This window comes from Oncorhynchus nerka, linkage group LG26 (genome assembly GCF_034236695.1).
Source record: "Oncorhynchus nerka isolate Pitt River linkage group LG26, Oner_Uvic_2.0, whole genome shotgun sequence".
Classification (NCBI taxonomy): Eukaryota; Metazoa; Chordata; class Actinopteri; order Salmoniformes; family Salmonidae; genus Oncorhynchus; species Oncorhynchus nerka.
This window is the reverse complement of record NC_088421.1, coordinates 25,392,322-25,409,499: the sequence shown is the minus strand read 5'-3', so window position 1 is coordinate 25,409,499 and position 17,178 is coordinate 25,392,322. Positions and strand designations below refer to the sequence as shown.

At 42.9% G+C, this 17,178-nt stretch overlaps 1 protein-coding gene across 2 annotated transcripts; it reads right to left on the bottom strand.

The window, feature by feature from the left end:
- Window positions 1-1,542: 1,542 nt before the first annotated feature.
- On the bottom strand, window positions 1,543-16,318 carry LOC115110751 (serine/threonine-protein phosphatase alpha-2 isoform-like). 2 transcript variants are annotated; one of them, XM_029636633.2, is made up of 8 exons: window positions 16,211-16,318; window positions 15,822-15,933; window positions 6,554-6,685; window positions 6,056-6,286; window positions 5,857-5,961; window positions 5,351-5,574; window positions 4,617-4,751; window positions 1,543-4,432 (listed from the first exon to the last, which is right to left on the bottom strand). In XM_029636633.2, exons 2-8 carry the CDS (start codon window positions 15,874-15,876, stop codon window positions 4,316-4,318), a joined length of 999 nt encoding a protein of 332 aa, XP_029492493.1. In that variant the 5' UTR covers window positions 15,877-15,933; window positions 16,211-16,318; the 3' UTR covers window positions 1,543-4,315. The 2 variants fall into 2 exon arrangements, with proteins under 2 accessions (XP_029492493.1, XP_029492494.1); XM_029636634.2 differs by having other exon boundaries at window positions 15,822-15,930; window positions 16,211-16,314.
- Between the last annotated feature and the right edge of the window lie 860 nt (window positions 16,319-17,178).

Here is a 17,178-nt window from a genome sequence, read left to right as displayed (position 1 = left end):
GGCGGATTTGATTATGCCGAGCAGCGGGGCACAGTTTATGGCTCTTGATGTGAACGGGCAAGGGCAGTGAGGGAGGAGCCGGTTCGCAAATCGAACTGTCATTAATCTGCACCGCGCCGAATTTGCAAACTAGTTGTGTTCATAGGGAAGGAAAGATATAGATATTACTATTGCACGTGAAGGCAATCATACTCCACGCGCATAATTACGTCACTTTGAGCCGACTTTGCCGTGGGCGTTCTCCGGGCACCTGGCTAACGAACGCAATAAACGAACGCAAATCTTTCTCTCCGGGCCCAATTCTTTTTCGAATCCTTGGTTTGGGATGTCCAGTCTGTCGAAGACGTGGATACCAATTGTTCACAACTAAACTGTAAAGTAAAAAAAAAAAAAAAAAGCAATCTGCACTTGTTATAGCCACTGACAAATTCGACATGTACCCATTGATTCGTTAAGAATTTAACTTATATGCATATTGCGCTTAGTTTAACTGTCGTACGCATATTCCATCAGAACACAATATAAAATGATTAAAATATTGGAGTATAACTACATATTATTAAATGGATAGTCAGTCCTTACAACCCATAGCGCAGTCAAGGTGAACATTTCTCCAGCTCCATCAGTTAGCCTCGCTTTCCTTCGACGGATTGCACTTGATCAAGTTTTATAGATCACACATTTAGCAGAAGTTACTGCGGGTGAAACAATTCTTGTTCCGAGCTCAAACGGATCAACACATACTTACTTTTCGTGGCACATCCGCAGTTTGTAGACTTGCAGAGTCCACGGCAACTGCAGCGTCCAGCTGTAAACAAAACAGGTCAACTACTAAATTAATAAGGGTCACCTGCATTGCAAATCTATATAAAAAGCCATTGTACCCGTTCAGGTCAATTCGGAATTTAGAGATCAATTCCATTAGGCAAACTTACTTTTTGAGCAATCACAAGGATCCATTTTCAGTTTGAATTATATCTTAGCTCAAACAATTCAACAAGGCTGACCTGACTCGGTTCCAGTTGCGCTTTGTCTGCTATTGATTTGATATTTGGTTCAGCTGTTTTATATGATCGGAATTGATAGGGCAATGTACAAAATAGAAATGTGCATTCATGCTCCGCCTATTTCTCCCTATAATACAATTTTACTGTAAATTATTTCCTATAGATGAACTGCATACGTTGTTGTATACACTAGATGGCGCCCATTTAAATGTAATCTCAAACATACAATATGTAGTATGTATCACAATATGGGTAATTCAACATTAGTGGCCTATAGCGTCAATTTATTTTACATTATACACAAACCATGGCTCATTTAAAGTTCCATTATGGAATATTGGCCGTTTCTTGAGACAAAAATGGTCCACTATTATGGACAGTAATATTGTCCAGAAATGACTTCTTCAGAAGGGGGTCCAACCTCCCCACACCCATGAGCAAAAGGTTATATTGCACATCATGTATACAAACCTTACAGCCAACACTCGAGCAAAACTTCCATATTGTATTATCTTCAAGACAAAAACAGACAAAGTACAAATTCACTATTTTTTATTTTCTACCCGGTAACAGAGACAGGATTTGTGATTGGTTGGAAAACAAATTACATAAAAATAAAACATCATTTTATTTTTATTTAACGTTTTTGATTCATTTATATTTGAGCTTTTCTAGCCTGGGGCGCGTTCAGCAGGACTTAACGTTTTGATACGTTCGGATAGAAATAGGCTATGTAGAACAAACGCCTCTGACATATTAAATACGAACGCATCAGCTCTATTCATGACATTTCTATCTGCAACGTTCGACAACGTTTGGCAACTGAACGTGGCCTTGTATTGCCTCCAGCGACAGTGCATTAAGGAAAAACGTCCCTGATTGGTTAAAATAAAATAAAAACGTGTTACATTATCACAATATCTATATTGCCCTAGTCCTTGAAATAAAAGTTCAAAAGAAATACGATTGATATCGATAGTTACAGTAGATTGTTGGTGATGTCTTAATGATTTCAGCAAATTAATGATCTCACCAACATTACAAGCAGAACGTTTACCCTGCTATGAACAGAGTAGGGTCGGGTGAAATTGGAAGTATCATTCAGAACAGCAATACAAAGACCTGCAATGATCCACAAAACAATTTATCTTCAAGTTGAGGCATTGCTCTACCCTACTGCCTAAAGCATGTAAGCAAAGCTGGTTTCCAAAATGCATATTTTCAAAAAATTGCAGATGATCTACATTACAGCTCTGAATCATTGTCTTAAAGCCTTGCCAGAAAACAAGCCATTGACAATTCCGACAACTTGAAACAAACTGTTATTTGGTCAGCAAAAACGTTTTCCAACCCAAAATGTTCTCTAATATTACAGCTCTTTTAAAAACAATTGTATTACCTTTCCATGTAACACATTGTAAATCAAGCATTCAATATCCTTATCTAACAGCAAATAACACTTCCTCTGGTCAATAGATCATAACATGTCATTAAAACCAACACTCCTTGGTCTCACAATATGATCAATTTTCTTTATAAACTACAAAGCCAAAAAACCTTGAGCCATGTGATCTTTAAAAAACATACTGCCGCCTATGCACCATGAATGCACTCAGCACTGTTGGGGCGCATTGAATGTACAGTACTCCTGATCCCGTCTTCAGTGAGATGACGCAATGGTGAGTGTTATATGAAATGCACCACCTAGTGGAGAGGAGAGAGCACTAGAAGCAGATATGAGCTAGCTACTAAAATGTGAGAAAGAACCCAGCACAGGAAATGAGCATTAATGCTGTCTGGCAAGTTGTTACACATCTTTAAATATAAAAGAGAAGAGAAAAACATGAGCTGAGTAAGGGGTGGGGGCAGATGCAAAGTGGGGTGAGAATTGAGGTATGACATTATTTTGACTACTCAGAACCCAGAGGGAAACTGAGCAAAATGGGAGACAGAATATGGAAGATGGGGGGGGTGAGAACCAGAGAGATGAACATAGACCGTGTTTAAAGGATAGGGGCAAGGAGAACACATTTTAAGGAAAGGGGATGATAGAAAATGGCTAAGCAAAAGCCCCCAAAATGCTGTGTATTTCTTGGAGCCAGCAACTTATGCCAACATCCCACTCTGAACAAAGCATTCGATACCGTTCAGACAAGAGAAGAGCAAGTGGGAATGACAGTGGGTAGAGCAGAGGTGTCAAACTCATTGAATGGAGGGCCAAATGGAACTAGGCAAGTCAGTTAAGAACAAATTCTTTACAATGACGTCCTACCCCGGCCAAACACTAACCCGGACGACACTGGGCCAATTGTGCGCCGCCCTATGGGACTCCCACTCACGGCTGGTTGTAATACAGCCTGGAATCGGACCAGGGACTGTAGTGACTCCTCTAGCACCGAGATGCAGTGCCTTAGACTGCGCCACTCAGGATCCCTGAAATTCATTACTATTTAGTGACCTTAATTCATCCACCAAGTACAAGGGTGGAGCAAAAACCCATGGAAACGCAACCCTTTGTGGAATGAGTTTGACATGTGGGTTAGAGGAATTTAATATATAAACAAATATCAAAGCAATGGTGAGGTGAACATAATGAACAGTGTGATGGAATATTTTAAATAAATGGTTCTTTATTAATCATCGGCTTCCAAATAAACTAAAACTCAAGGATTCAAACCTTTTTTATGCATCTACAAAAAAAAAAAAAAAAAACTGAAAAGCCAAACTATTTCACATCCATGATTGCGTTTTCAAATCATTGGTTTTTGGGAGAGAAAAAAAATAAACGTGTCCGCTTCTTGATCTTTGTGAATCCATAAACGAAAAGGGTCCATCTGCACATATCCACCTGTGCTCTCAGTGTGTGCCGTTGTTACCATCTGACCATGCAGATTGACCCCATTCCATACACACCTCTCAAACAGGATGTACAAAAGCTTGTGTTGAGCATCAAAACAGTGCAGGGCCCTAACAAACAGTAAAGGCTCCTTTCCCCTCCTCCCCCCCAGGTGTGCATTTACATCACTGAAAAGAAGGACCAATTTCATCTACAAAGTGACAGGAGAACAGAGCAGGGGAAAGGAAGGACATACAAACAGAATACAATAAACCTCTCTTTCAGACACACGGACATACATACACTCAAACAGTTAAAAACAGTATCAGAGAAAAAGAGGACCGAACCCTAGGTACTGTCTGCTTTGTTGCTGTTTGGTGATGAGGGGAAAAGTAGGGAGGTAGAGAAAGAGTATGGGGGTGGGGGGGTGCTTGGTTCAGGGAGGGGGTTTGGGGGGGGGGTCCAGTGGGTGTTATTTCTTGGCCTTTCCGCCTTTGGCGGAATTCCGTGGCGGGGTGACGGGGCGTCCAGATCCCATTCCTCCACCTCCACCATAAGAGTAGAGCTTCTTATCCGCTGGCTTGAGAATCTGAGGAATAGAGGCTTTCTTTAGACAGCTATAAATATACATATACTCCTACAGACTGAACACTGCAGCACGTAACAGGTAAGACAGGAGACTGGCAGAGCTTAAAAATCTAGACTGACGGACAGGAACCGCCAGACTGAAGGACAGAGAAAAGGGGCAGAGAGTAAAGCAGAAGAGTACACACCTGAAAGGAACACATGAGGGTCTCATCCACACTCATCATGGCACCGGCATTATCAAACTCTCCACAGTAGTTAGGGGCAGAGAACAGAGTAACAAGCTGTCTCTTTGCAAAGAACTCGTAACCGTCTTCTACCACCTGAGGACAGGAATGAAAGAGGTAAGAACGCAATGAAAAATAAACAGGAAAAATACCAGGAGTGGATAACCAACAACTGCAGGGCCATCAGTACATTTCAAAACAGAGGAGTTACCATCTTAAATGAACACAACCTCCATCGCCAGTAAAAACACAAAATGACACGCTTTAAAGATGGAATCCGCATCGGGGGAAACAGAGCCACTGTTCACCCCAGCACCTTTGTTGTTGTTTGTGTTGTGAAACGGAGTCGTCTTCGGCAGCATGGACCAAAAAAATGGCAGTACATATTCTTCTGTTCTATCCCGTGTTCAATGATGTCACAGAGGAAAAATAGGGTTTGTTGTTTACAACTTCTTTGTTGTTGTAATATCCCAAACAGACGTGTCAGTGTCACCAATTAAGGATTCCAGCTTTAAAAAAGTGCTTCAATATTTTATGTAGGTGCAATAACCTTTGATCATCTGATTTCCCTGATTAATAACAAAATCCCTCTATTCTTCCAAACCTACCATTGGTCTGACAGTGTCCTGCAAAATACTCTCTTCCCAGCCCCTAACCCCCATCCAAAACTCTAAACCACTGAGCTAAGCCATTACCTGATGTGCCCTGCATATAAGGTCCATGTCGTGTTTGTGCAGAAATTTGGCCACCACGTCTGCCCCGAATGTGAAAGAGACCCCGCGGTCATTCTCGCCCCAGCCCAGGACATCTTTGTCTGGGTCGGCCCAAAGCAGGTCACACAGCAGGCCCTGGTCAGGCACATCTGTGGGTCGCATCACTCTGCGCACCTGCTCCATGGACTGGAGGTCTGGAGAGAGGCCTGGACAGAACATAGCACACAGAACCATTACATCACCATACAAATGAATGCTGAATGCCATGAAACTGTCTTCTACCACCAAGAACAGGAAGATCTGAAATCACACCTTGATAACTACCACCTCTTATCAAACGTATAGTGTATACACTTGAGTCATCTTCCACCACAAACACTTAAGGGGAGTGGTTAATCCAAACGATCATGGGGCCACCAAGTGCTTATTGATACGGCCCACAGGGGAAAGACCCACACACACAGATCATGCAAGCATACACCACCCACCTCCATGGCAGCAGAAGATCTTCTCATCTACAATGGCAGCCACGGGTAAACAGTTGAAGCAGTCTGTGAACGTCTTCCACAGCTTGATGTTATACCGTCTCTTACCTAAAGAGGAGCAAGGGGCATTACTAAATGGTTAATACTGTGTGTGTGCTCCTGTTGTTAAGCATGTGTTCCAGCTTCTCGTCTCGGCACTTACACTCGTCATAAAAGCCATAGATACGGTTAATGGAGGCACACTCGTGGTTGCCGCGCAGCAAGAAGAAGTTCTCTGGGTATTTGACCTTGTAGGCCAGAAGCAAGCAGATGGTCTCCAGGGACTGCTTCCCTCGGTCCACGTAGTCCCCTAGGAACAGGTAGTTGCTCTCCGGGGGGAAACCTCCGTACTCAAACAGCCGCAGCAGGTCGTAGTACTGACCGTGTACGTCACCTGCAGGGGGCAGCACAGAGGTGGCCAGTCAGTCACTACCACACCCTCCCTGACTACATTAGATCTGTGTGTGTATACAGGCCGTTGGACTGAGATAGCAAAGGCAATTAGAGATTAGAATTCTACAGTAAATCAGACAATCAGTCGTGTTATGAAACCTTGGAGCTTTCACTATCAGTTGTCAGAGAGGCGCAGCTGCTTTGCTACACTGGCATTAATTACTATGAAACCAATTTCAGCCATCATAACTTATCCAATATGACTCACCGCAGATCTTGAGTGGTGCCTCAAGCTCGAGCAGGATTGGCTGGCTGAGGAAGATTTCGCGAGACTTGAGGCAAAGGCCACGGATCTCGTTCTCTGTCAGCTGAACGTTCTTGCCTGGCCGAGAGCCCTTAACTGGAGGGGAGAGAAAGACAGAGCAAACAGAGTGAGGACTGACGTTGCGCTTATTGGAACAAACATGCTAGGCCAAGACCATGGAAACAACACATACACAAATAGCACAGCCACAGATCTAACACACAGCACACCAGAGCAGAGAAACCAATCAATATCACGGGCCCCGCTGACAGCACAACCCTGAGCATACTGCAGAGCCAAGGTGAATCTGCTCACACAGCATAAGCCAGGAGGATGAACTACTTGATGTGAGAATCTCAAGGTTACAGAGCGTGAAACCTAACTGAAAAGGGTGTTGGAGTCTTTGTTTCTGAGCACTCAAGGCTAGGGGATGATGATGGCAGTGTTGAACTGAGCACCAGCAGAAGGTACAGGCCTGGCTATGTGTCTGAACAAATGTGTGCAGTGTGCACCCAGACCCAGAAGCACGTATGAACACACCACCTGCCTGTCTGCTGATGTAACCAGGACAGAGAGGCTGCAACGGAAAGGGCATACGCAGCGAATCTCACACTGTACGACTCAAATAAGGATCAAATACACTGCCCTTCAAATCAAAGTAGGCCTAAATCACAATTAAATAAACATATCATTGATGGCCAACTTCAGAGCTCTCTGGTTACAAGTACACCGCATGCAGTCTGGTCGCATAGAGCCTGTTAACTGACAGCAAACGTTGCTAGGCCACCTCTGACCACACGGCAGAGCTAAGCAGGCTAGTAGTAGCAGGATGGTAGTAGCAGGATGGTAGTAACAGGATGGTAGTAGCAGGATGGTAGTAACAGGCTGGTAGTAGCAGGATGGTAGTAGCAGGATGGTAGTAGCAGGCTGGTAGTAGCAGGCTGGTAGTAGCAGGCTGGTCTGGGATGTGGTCAGGTCACAAGGGACACATGCACAGTGCTGAGCATCTTCCTGAGGCAGGCTGTCCCCTAACTCTGCTCTGGATCTCAAGAATCTTACATGTTTGTTGAGTACACTAGCTAGTTATGACATTCACACATATTCTACCAGGAAAAGGAAAACCCACCCTGTGGCTGTGTAAGTGTTACATGTGTGTTTACATGTTCATCAAGCAGAGGTGCAAATCCAGTGTAACTGATATGAGTGTTCAATGATCAGCTCTACTGGAGCCACAAATTGGTAAAATGTTTAATGTTATCGCACCATTGTAGCCCCGGAGCAGCAAATACTCTTAAGTATGTTGGCATGATTTGCAGGGCAGCTTGAGCCTTGTGTGGCGCTGCAGGTCAAGTACAGGTTTAATATGATCAGCTGGATGAGGCTCCTACTTCAATCTCAATACTCCTTCCAAACTAGAACCTTCACTATAGCTGCAAGGGATCACTACAACAGCACATCTATAGTCAAACAAATACAACAGTAGGACTGTATTATTCAGAAATCCTGTTTGCATGACAAGCTCCAGGCAAGGATATAACGGAGCATGTAGTAAGTGTATTCCAGTGACTCATGATGTACGGGGGACTTGTGCAAGAATGCGCATCAGGGTTGTTTGTGTCACATAATCAATTCCACCCCCTTTCCTGCACGTTCTGCTGTCTTCCCTGGGTGCAGGTGAAAAGTCCAATGCCAGCACTCTATAAACCATCACAGGAGAACTAGGCAATGACAAACAAGCATCAACAGAAAACCTTCTAATATTCAACCATAGACACTTGTTGTGCTCTATCATGCACCTGGTATTGTAATTGCTGAAGATAAATGGGTTAGACACACTTAAGAGAGCAGAACAATAAAATAGCCTGAAACCCTTCAGTGACATTCTGCTTTACAAGCTGGGTGCAGACAGTGTTCTTTACAAAAACACACACCGGGGTTAATTGAACACTTGTCAAAACTCTGACAGCTCAAACTGAATGTTGCTGACCTTGCCAAATACCAAACTAGAGAACATGCAGTTATCACACAACACCACAGATGTCTCAAGTTGAGGAAGAGTGCAATCGACTGCAGGAATGTCCACCAGAGCTGTTGCCAGAGAATGTCATGTTCATTTCTCTACCATAAGCCGCCTCCAACATTGTTTTAGAAAAATTGAGGCCAGTTGGACGTACTGACAACTGCTTACCACGTTGTATAGGCGAGCATTTTGCTGATGTCAACGTTACGGTATGGGCTGGCATTAGATACGAACAACAAACATTTGCACTGTAATCGATTGCAATTTGAATGCACAGAGAAACCGTGATGAGCTCGTAAGGCTCATTGTCGTGTCATTCATCCGCCGACATCACTGCATGTTTCATAATAATGGACGGCCCCTTGTCGCAAGGATCTGTGCACAATTCCTGGAAGCTGAAAATGTCCCAGTTCTTCCACGACCTGCATACTCACCAGACATGTCACCCAACAAGCATGTTTGGGATGCTCTAGATCGACGTGTACGACAGCGTGTTCCAGTTCGCGCTAAAATCCAGCAACTTCACACAGCCATTGAAGAGTCGTGGGACAACATTCGGCTTGGAGATTCGAACCAGCAACCTTTCAGTTACTGGCCCAACGCTCTAACCACTGAGCTACCTGCCGCCCAACTATGTGAAGGAGACCTGTCACAAGATACTGACTGGTTTTCTGATCCATGCCCCTACCTTTTTTGTAAGGTATTTGTGACCAACAGATGCATGTGTATTCCTAATCATGTGAAATCCATAGATTAGGGCATAATGAATTTCCTTATTTGAGCTGTAACTGTCAAATCTTAGAAATTGTTACATGTTGCATTAATATTTTTGTTCAGTGTAGTGCTTTCACAAAAATATATTCTGCCCTAATAAAATCACAGGCAGTGGGAAAGGGGCACACATATTTGTTCTGAAAATGGAGGATGGAAACGGACGAGGACTTCCAGGTAGGACCTCAGCAATAGATCTAAATGAGCAGTGTCATGTTAGGGCAGCAACACAGGCCTTGGCCCTAAAGAGTGAAATGTGGGTATAAATAGGGTAGTGCTGCTTGTCACTTTAAACCTGGATTAGGGTCGGCTAAGCCATGACAGAGATTACTCTAAAGTTAGCCACATGGCCAATGGCAACAGTGAGCTTAGAGAAGGGGCGTGGGGGATGGGGAGGGGGTCAGACAAAGGGATTTCTGCTTTGCTGGTCACGGGATAGAAAATAAAAAGTTGGACAAGCACAATAGGAAAGCCGTTGGGAATCAACAGTTGGCTGGCTTCAGATTTCCCTCCTGATATGTCCATGGCTGATATGGACATCCTCATAGATGGTGACAGGAGGTGGTAGTAGCGGCCTGGACTGACCGTTCAGATGTACAGGTCAGGAGGCTGATGGTTAATCCCATTGAAACTAGTCACACCGTCACCACATTTAACTGGTTTGCAAACATTGTCACCAGGCTGGCCCATGTGTTACGGTGTACATGGTGCAGCTAAAGGTTGATGGTAGTCAGTCACCATTCTCTGACAAAAGAGTGATTAAGCAACCAGAAGGCAGTTCCCTTGGCCTGTCTCTACATCATAGAAATACAGCAGGATTGGATGGACAAAAAGACACAGGTGATGGTTTATGGACTGGCCAAGACTTCAAAACGAATTTAGAAAATGCCATACATGACGTGTTAGGCTAATTATGACAACTCTCACAACAGAGGCAAACACTCTGCCTTGTAATGAGTTGCCACACCGCAAGAGAAAAAAAGGTCCGCTATATACTGCCAGTACAGCTGTTTTTTTTTTAAATAATTTTACTGAACTTGTCAGACAACCTTATCATGGACAGAGTAGAACACAGTTTCCACAACACTTCCACCCATCAAGAGCCACAGTCAAAGTCAAAAGGGGGCTAGGGCTGAGCGATATATCTAATTCATTTGAATGTGCATTTTAAAGCGAAATTCCAAACACATGCATCTCAAGAATAACGTTCTCCCGTTTTTATGAGCCTTTATGTCTGCTTGTCTTTTTACTCCAGTGCTGTGTGCACCTTCCCATTCCCATAACAACAAAGTTGATAGATTACTTCTTTCTCCATGACAACAAGCAGTTTCAACTGGCTATTTGCATTTGAGGTTTGGTACAACAGAATCATTCATATGGACACCAACTTTTTTTATTTACCTTTATTTAACTAGTTGAGAACCAGTTCTCATTTACAACTGCGACCTGGCCAAGATAGAGCATTGACCTCCATGCAAAAACACCTCAGTCGACGAGTGAAAAATATAAAAACACCATCTGCTGGAGAAGACAGATTTTGGGCCCAGCTATCACTCACGCTTCACCTCTTCCTCTCTGGTGTGACACAAATTTCAGTTAATTACTATAGCTCCTGCCTTGGGCCAATCAGTGTCATCATTCACCCAAGTTTCAACAAACTCAGGCCAGTGCTGTCTGAGATGGCGTTTTTACTAAAGTACGAACAGAGACCGATCCACAGTCCCCATACCTGATTTCATTGTGGGAAACAACAAAGTGGACAGGCTATTATGTTATTCAAACAGTTGGAGACAGACAACATGGTAGAGCCAAAGATTTTTTATAACTAACCCAAGATAGACCACAGCCTGGCGTTTCCATCGGGAACAAATGAGTCATAGTGGGCAGAACAAGCAAGGAGTGGGCAGAGCTAAGCAAGAACTAGAGAGGTCCTATTGGCGTGTTCTAGCATGTATCTGCACACCTACTCTGAAGTGTGTGTGCAATAATTCAATTTGCCCTTGCACTCCTTCTAAACAACATTTTAATTGTTTTACTATGACAAAGAGTAAAATATCCCAAACTTAGTCCACTCTTCATAACAGATTCTAGCTTTGAGAACATAAAACTGTGTTCAGGTCATATGTTTCATCAAGGAGAAAATGATCACGATGTCTGCAAAAATCCATCTCGCTCCATCTTGTCTCACTGCCGGCCACTGGGCGCTCTCTCATCACCATATTAGGTAGCTTCATCGGATGCTTCACACTTACACATCCAATGAAATGTCTGGATTATTGTTCCATCTGTGGTGGAGCCCTACAACATGATGCACCACTATTACCATGATGTAGAGGAGCGATAACACTGAGAAAACAGACATGGGAAAATGTCTAGGTTAACTGCAGTACCATTACAGTCAATAATTGTCAAAACAGAAATAAGTGATAGCCTATAAATTGATACAGTAATAATCTGTATACATCAAGATCAATAGATTTCAAAAAGGGAAGAACAAAACAGCAGATCCAGGGGTTTGAACACCTGACGTGACTTTTAAACCAGTTAGACCAGACTTGGAGAGAGAGACATTTTTTAAATCTAACTAGACAAGTTCCAAAAGCAGCAAATGCCCCACTTCCTGTTTTCTGTACTGTTCCCAGGCCAGCAGAAGCTCATGTCTGGCTCAGCCACTGTGCTCATTACAGCAGAAGGCCCCTGCAGATTTAGTAGCTGAGGGGTTTATGTTGGTCTGACAGCCTCAGGTCTCCCATTACGCAACATTTATCATACAGATCATAAGATTGCTTCTGCCCCCCCAAGACTCATATCTGTTACTATAAAAGCCATCATAAATCTAAGGAGTGGCCAGGACTGAGGGCAAACCTGTGTGAGGGCAAACCTGTGTGAGGGCAAACCTGTGTGGTATAGACAGCTTCTCCCATGCACCAAACACTAACACTTACAGTGGGGCAAAAAAGTATTTAGTCAGCCACCAATTGTGCAAGCAATCCCACTTAAAAAGACGAGAGGCCTGTAATGTTCATCATAGGTACACTTCAACTATGACATACAAAATGAGGGAAAAAAAATCCTGAAAACCACATTGTAGGATTTTTAATGAATTTATTTGCAAATGGTGGAAAATAAGTATTTGGTCAATAACAAAAGTTTCTCAATACTTTGTTATATACCCTTTGTTGGCAATGACAGAGGTCAAACGTTTTCTGTAAGTCTTCACAAGGTTTTCACACACTGTTGCTGGTATTTTGACCCATTCCTCCATGCAGATCTCAAATCAAATCAAATTTATTTATATAGCCCTTCGTACATCAGCTGATATCTCAAAGTGCTGTACAGAAAGAGCAGTGATGTTTTGGTGCCGTTGCTGGGCAACACGGACATTCAACTCCCTCCAAAGATTTTCTATGGGGTTGAGATCTGGAGTCTGGCTAGGCCACTCCAGGACCTTGAAATGCTTCTTACGAAGCCACTCCTTCGTTGCCCGGGCGGTGTGTTTGGGATCATTGTCATGCTGAAAGACCAAGCCACGTTTCATCTTCAATGCCCTTGCTGATGGAAAGAGGTTTTCACTCAAAATCTCACGATACATGACCCCATTCATTCTTTCCTTTACACGGATCAGTCGTCATGGTCCCTTTGCAGAAAAACAGCCCCAAAGCATGATGTTTCTTTCTACCCCCATGCTTCACAGTAGGTATGGTGTTCTTTGGATGCAACTCAGCATTCTTTGTCCTCCAAACACAACGAGTTGAGTTTTTACCAAAAAGTTATATTTTGGTTTCATCTGAGCATATGACATTCTCCCAATCTTCTTCTGGATCATCCAAATGCTCTCTAGCAAACTTCAGACGGACCTGGACATGTACTGGCTTAAGCAGGGGGACCCGTTTGGCACTGCAGGATTTGAGTCCCTGGCGGCGTAGTGTGTTACTGATGGTAGGCTTTGTTACTTTGGTCCCAGCTCTCTGCAGGTCATTCACTAGGTCCCCCCGTGTGGTTCTGGGATTTTTGCTCACCATTCTTGTGATCATTTTGACCCCACAGGGTGAGATCTTGCGTGGAGCCCCAGATCGAGGGAGATTATCAGTGGTCTTGTATGTCTTCCATTTCCTAATAATTGCTCCCACAGTTGATTTCTTCAAACCAAGCTGCTTACCTATTGCAGATTCAGTCTTCCCAGCCTGGTGCAGGTCTACAATTTTGTTTCTGGTGTCCTTTCACAGCTCTTTGGTCTTGGCCATAGTGGAGTTTGGAGTGTGACTGTTTGAAGTTGTGGACAGGTGTCTTGTCCTGATAAGTTCAAACAGGTGCCATTAATACAGGTAACGAGTGGAGGACAGAGGAGCCTCTTAAAGAAGTTACAGGTCTGTGAGAACCAGAAATCTAGCTTGTTTGTAGGTGACCAAATATTTATTTTCCACCATAATTTGCAAATAAATTCATTAAAAATCCTACAATGTGATTTTCTGGATTTTTTCTCTCATTTTGTCTGTCATAATTGAAGTGTACCATGATGAAAATTACAGGCCTCATCTTTTTAAGTGGGAGAACTTGCACAATTGGTGGCTGACTAAATACTTTTTTGCCCCACTGTACATATTATTCAACAATCATTAACCTCCACAATACTCCAAGAGTGGTGTGGTGGTCACAATCAGAAACACGGTTAGCGGAATCGTTTTAATCCATCAATACATCCATAAGCTGCCCACAACAAAAACGTGTTCAGAGTAAAAACCCAAGAGAAAGCGAGACATTAGGCCTGCTACTTGCAAACAACACTGTCCCTCTCATTCCCCAAGACAGCCCATATTTCTACTATTCATGCTTCTGTAGCCGATGTGAAATACCTAGCTAATTAACGGTACGAGATAGTAGTGTTCAATTACTACTAGCCAGCACCGCTAACTAGTGCTGGCTCAGAGCTTGAAGTAGTTGTTTCCCTAGCACTTAAAGGGACATTGCTGTTGTGGAGCTATAGGTAATGATGCTTCTTGGGTGACAGTTGGCGGTGTTCAGAGGGTCCTTGGTTCAAGCCCAGATTGGGGCAAGGAGAGGGGCGACACTTCATTACATAAAAAAATCCACTGCGATCGCAGAGAATGTAATGTGCCATAATGTTTCCACCTCTAGTGTTTACAGTATGCACAACTTTCAGTCCTGCTATAAGCTACTTGGCCAATGAAAAACAAACCCAAATCTGGATATTCCCTTTAAAACCAGGGCACTGATGTTTCCTGTCCATGGAATTTGGAGTATCACAGTAGTACGTTATCATGGTGGAAACAATTGCACCGAATGAAAGCCAGTGTGACCCATTGGTGCCCTTCACTCTGTGTAACCAACCACTAATGATATGGCTAAACCTACTGTAGCTTGCATTTAAACAATAAAAGCAAGTTATTACTTCAGCCAGCACGCTTTCAGCACATGATAATTGCATCCGCAGCCCTGAAAAACATGCTTAAGTATGCTTCTCACCCTCATCCAGGCATGAATTGCAATGGGCCTGCTCCTACATACAGCATCCTCCATTCAGGCTGCAAATGCATCATTTTCCTCCTTAACTAGCTTTAATGGGCATTAAAAAAAACTGAAAATATGCATACTTTCTTTATGAAACTATTTGTCTTTTCGGACAATTTTGGATATTGCACATTCTTGGTTGAACATGGTGTGCAACATATTAGAAAGTCCAAAAATAAAAAACAATTGTGTTTCAAAAATAAAGTAAGTATATTTCCCTTGAATGGGGGATGTTTTATGTACAAACCGATCCATTGGGGGACACTAGTGTATTACCGGGAATGCACATCCAACCTAGACCATAGTACAGATCTAGCCCCCATGCACTATCGTCTGCCTAGGCTACAGTATAGCCGATGTGTGCTAGACATAGCTAGCTAAATACTGGCAAACAAAAAAACGACATTATGGAAAGATTGGCTGCAGGAAACAGTAATGAATGGTAAACAAAACCTACTAACCGACGTTACTGGCTAGCTTTGCATTCATTTTTATAACAGCATACACTAGACAGAACACGGAACATATTTAACGTTACAGTAGCTAGCTAGAGTTAGTTAGCTAACAGTATCATGGTAAAATAGCGGTGTTTGTCATCTTAATAATGATTTGCCATTAATACTAATACAACATAATGGACACTTCAGGACGAGTGATAACGATTGAAGCAGCAAGCCAGCCATCTCTCATTTGCCCTACTAGTTTTTAGACATAGGTAACGTTATCTCGCGCTCTAACCCGGACACATCGTTTTCAAAGAGAACAGCTAACTTGACGTTAAGCCTGCTAACTACGCTAACATACACCAGACATCGTTAGAATTCCGACGCTTCATTGAAAATACAAATATCCAAATGATTCGTAATTAATCAAATTAAGTGGCTTGATTCCTAGTTAAGTGCAAATCCTCACCTTCCAGAAGACGCTGTATTATGGAGTCGATGTTTAATTTGTCCGGCTCCGCCATTTTACTTATTTTTTTTGTCGTGGTTCAGGCAGTCAAGACCTTCGTTTCGTCTTGCTTCTTCGATGAGACAAAAAAACAAGTACCGATCAAGTTAAACAAACAACTAGGCAGCTTATATTTCAGCTTATATTTTGTTATGTCAAATTGAGGGAAAAAATGTAATTTGGCTTTACTTTCTCTTCCGTGTTGTAGCTAGCTGGCTAAATGGGTTAGCTAGCTAGTTAGTTCAAGCTAGCTAGCCGATGTTAGTTAGCTAACAAACCAAGCTACCCGCTTTAGTTATAGCTAGCCAATAATGAATGATGCAAATACGAAATGTTAACATATAATCAACCTTTGATTTGACAATAGTCTTCCCGTGTAGAAGACAGGGCCCTTTCAGGTCTGTTTAGTGTCTTTTTGTCTTCGTATTTCAGATTCCCCCTTTCTCTTCCCCCACTGAACTTAAAAAGGGCCGTGTTGTTCAGGGGAAGCGAGAAGACAGGGGGTTGATACTAAGGCGAGTTTTAGATTTACTCAATGATGATTGGGTCACTGCTTGATTTTGAACCCATGTTGTCGTTTTCCATTGGATACATTGTACATCCGTCACACAGTGGTGCCCCACCTCCAGCTGTTTTACGGATGACATCAACGGTCGTCACTAGTTACCACTATTGAGGTATAAAGAACTACCACAGCCACAAAGTCAGAAACTCCGCCTATTTCTACAATGTATCTTCTTAAAATGTGATTTTAGACCTAGCCTTTACCATAACCACACTGCTAACCGTATACGCAACCCTAACCCCAAATTAAGACCAAAAAGCATGTTTTCAAGGATTTTTACAATATAGTCAATTTCTACTTTGTGACTGTGCTATCTAGTGGAAACAGACGTCAACGGGGTTGGTACCGGCAAGGACTGCCCCCGTGTGTTAAAAGTTAAAAGTGTAAGGAATATTTTGCATTAGGGTAGAGTCCAGGGTTTCCCAAACTCAGTCTTGGTTTTTATTATTCAAATAATGTAGTAGTTTAGTGTGTCGTGTGTATAACTTTGTGGGAAGGTAATATGTGGATGTGTGCAACCCTAATTCATCTCTTTCCTGACATTCCTAATTCCTTCCCATAATCTCCACAAATTCACGTTCCTCCATTACAGGTCACTATTACACAATCCTACTCCTTACTTGTTCTTTACCGGTTTCCAAATCCATCCCTCACCTCACTGTGTTCTTATTCGTCAGACAGTTTCGACAGAGGTATGGGCAAAACTTTTCCTTGGGGGTGTGGGGCATGGGGTGGGACATTGTGAGTTCTGTG

What these genes read in the sequence shown, in the direction of transcription:
- LOC115110751 (XM_029636633.2), bottom strand. Translation starts at nt 15,876, where the DNA reads ATGGCGGAGCCGGACAAATTAAACATCGACTCCATAATACAGCGTCTT. An exon ending in GGCACCACTCAAGATCTGCG is followed by an intron (nt 6,287 to 6,553) that starts GTGAGTCATATT and finishes TGCCCCCTGCAG; the next exon opens with GTGACGTACACGGTCAGTAC. An exon ending in GATCTTCTGCTGCCATGGAG is followed by an intron (nt 5,575 to 5,856) that starts GTGGGTGGTGTA and finishes TGTTCTGTCCAG; the next exon opens with GCCTCTCTCCAGACCTCCAG.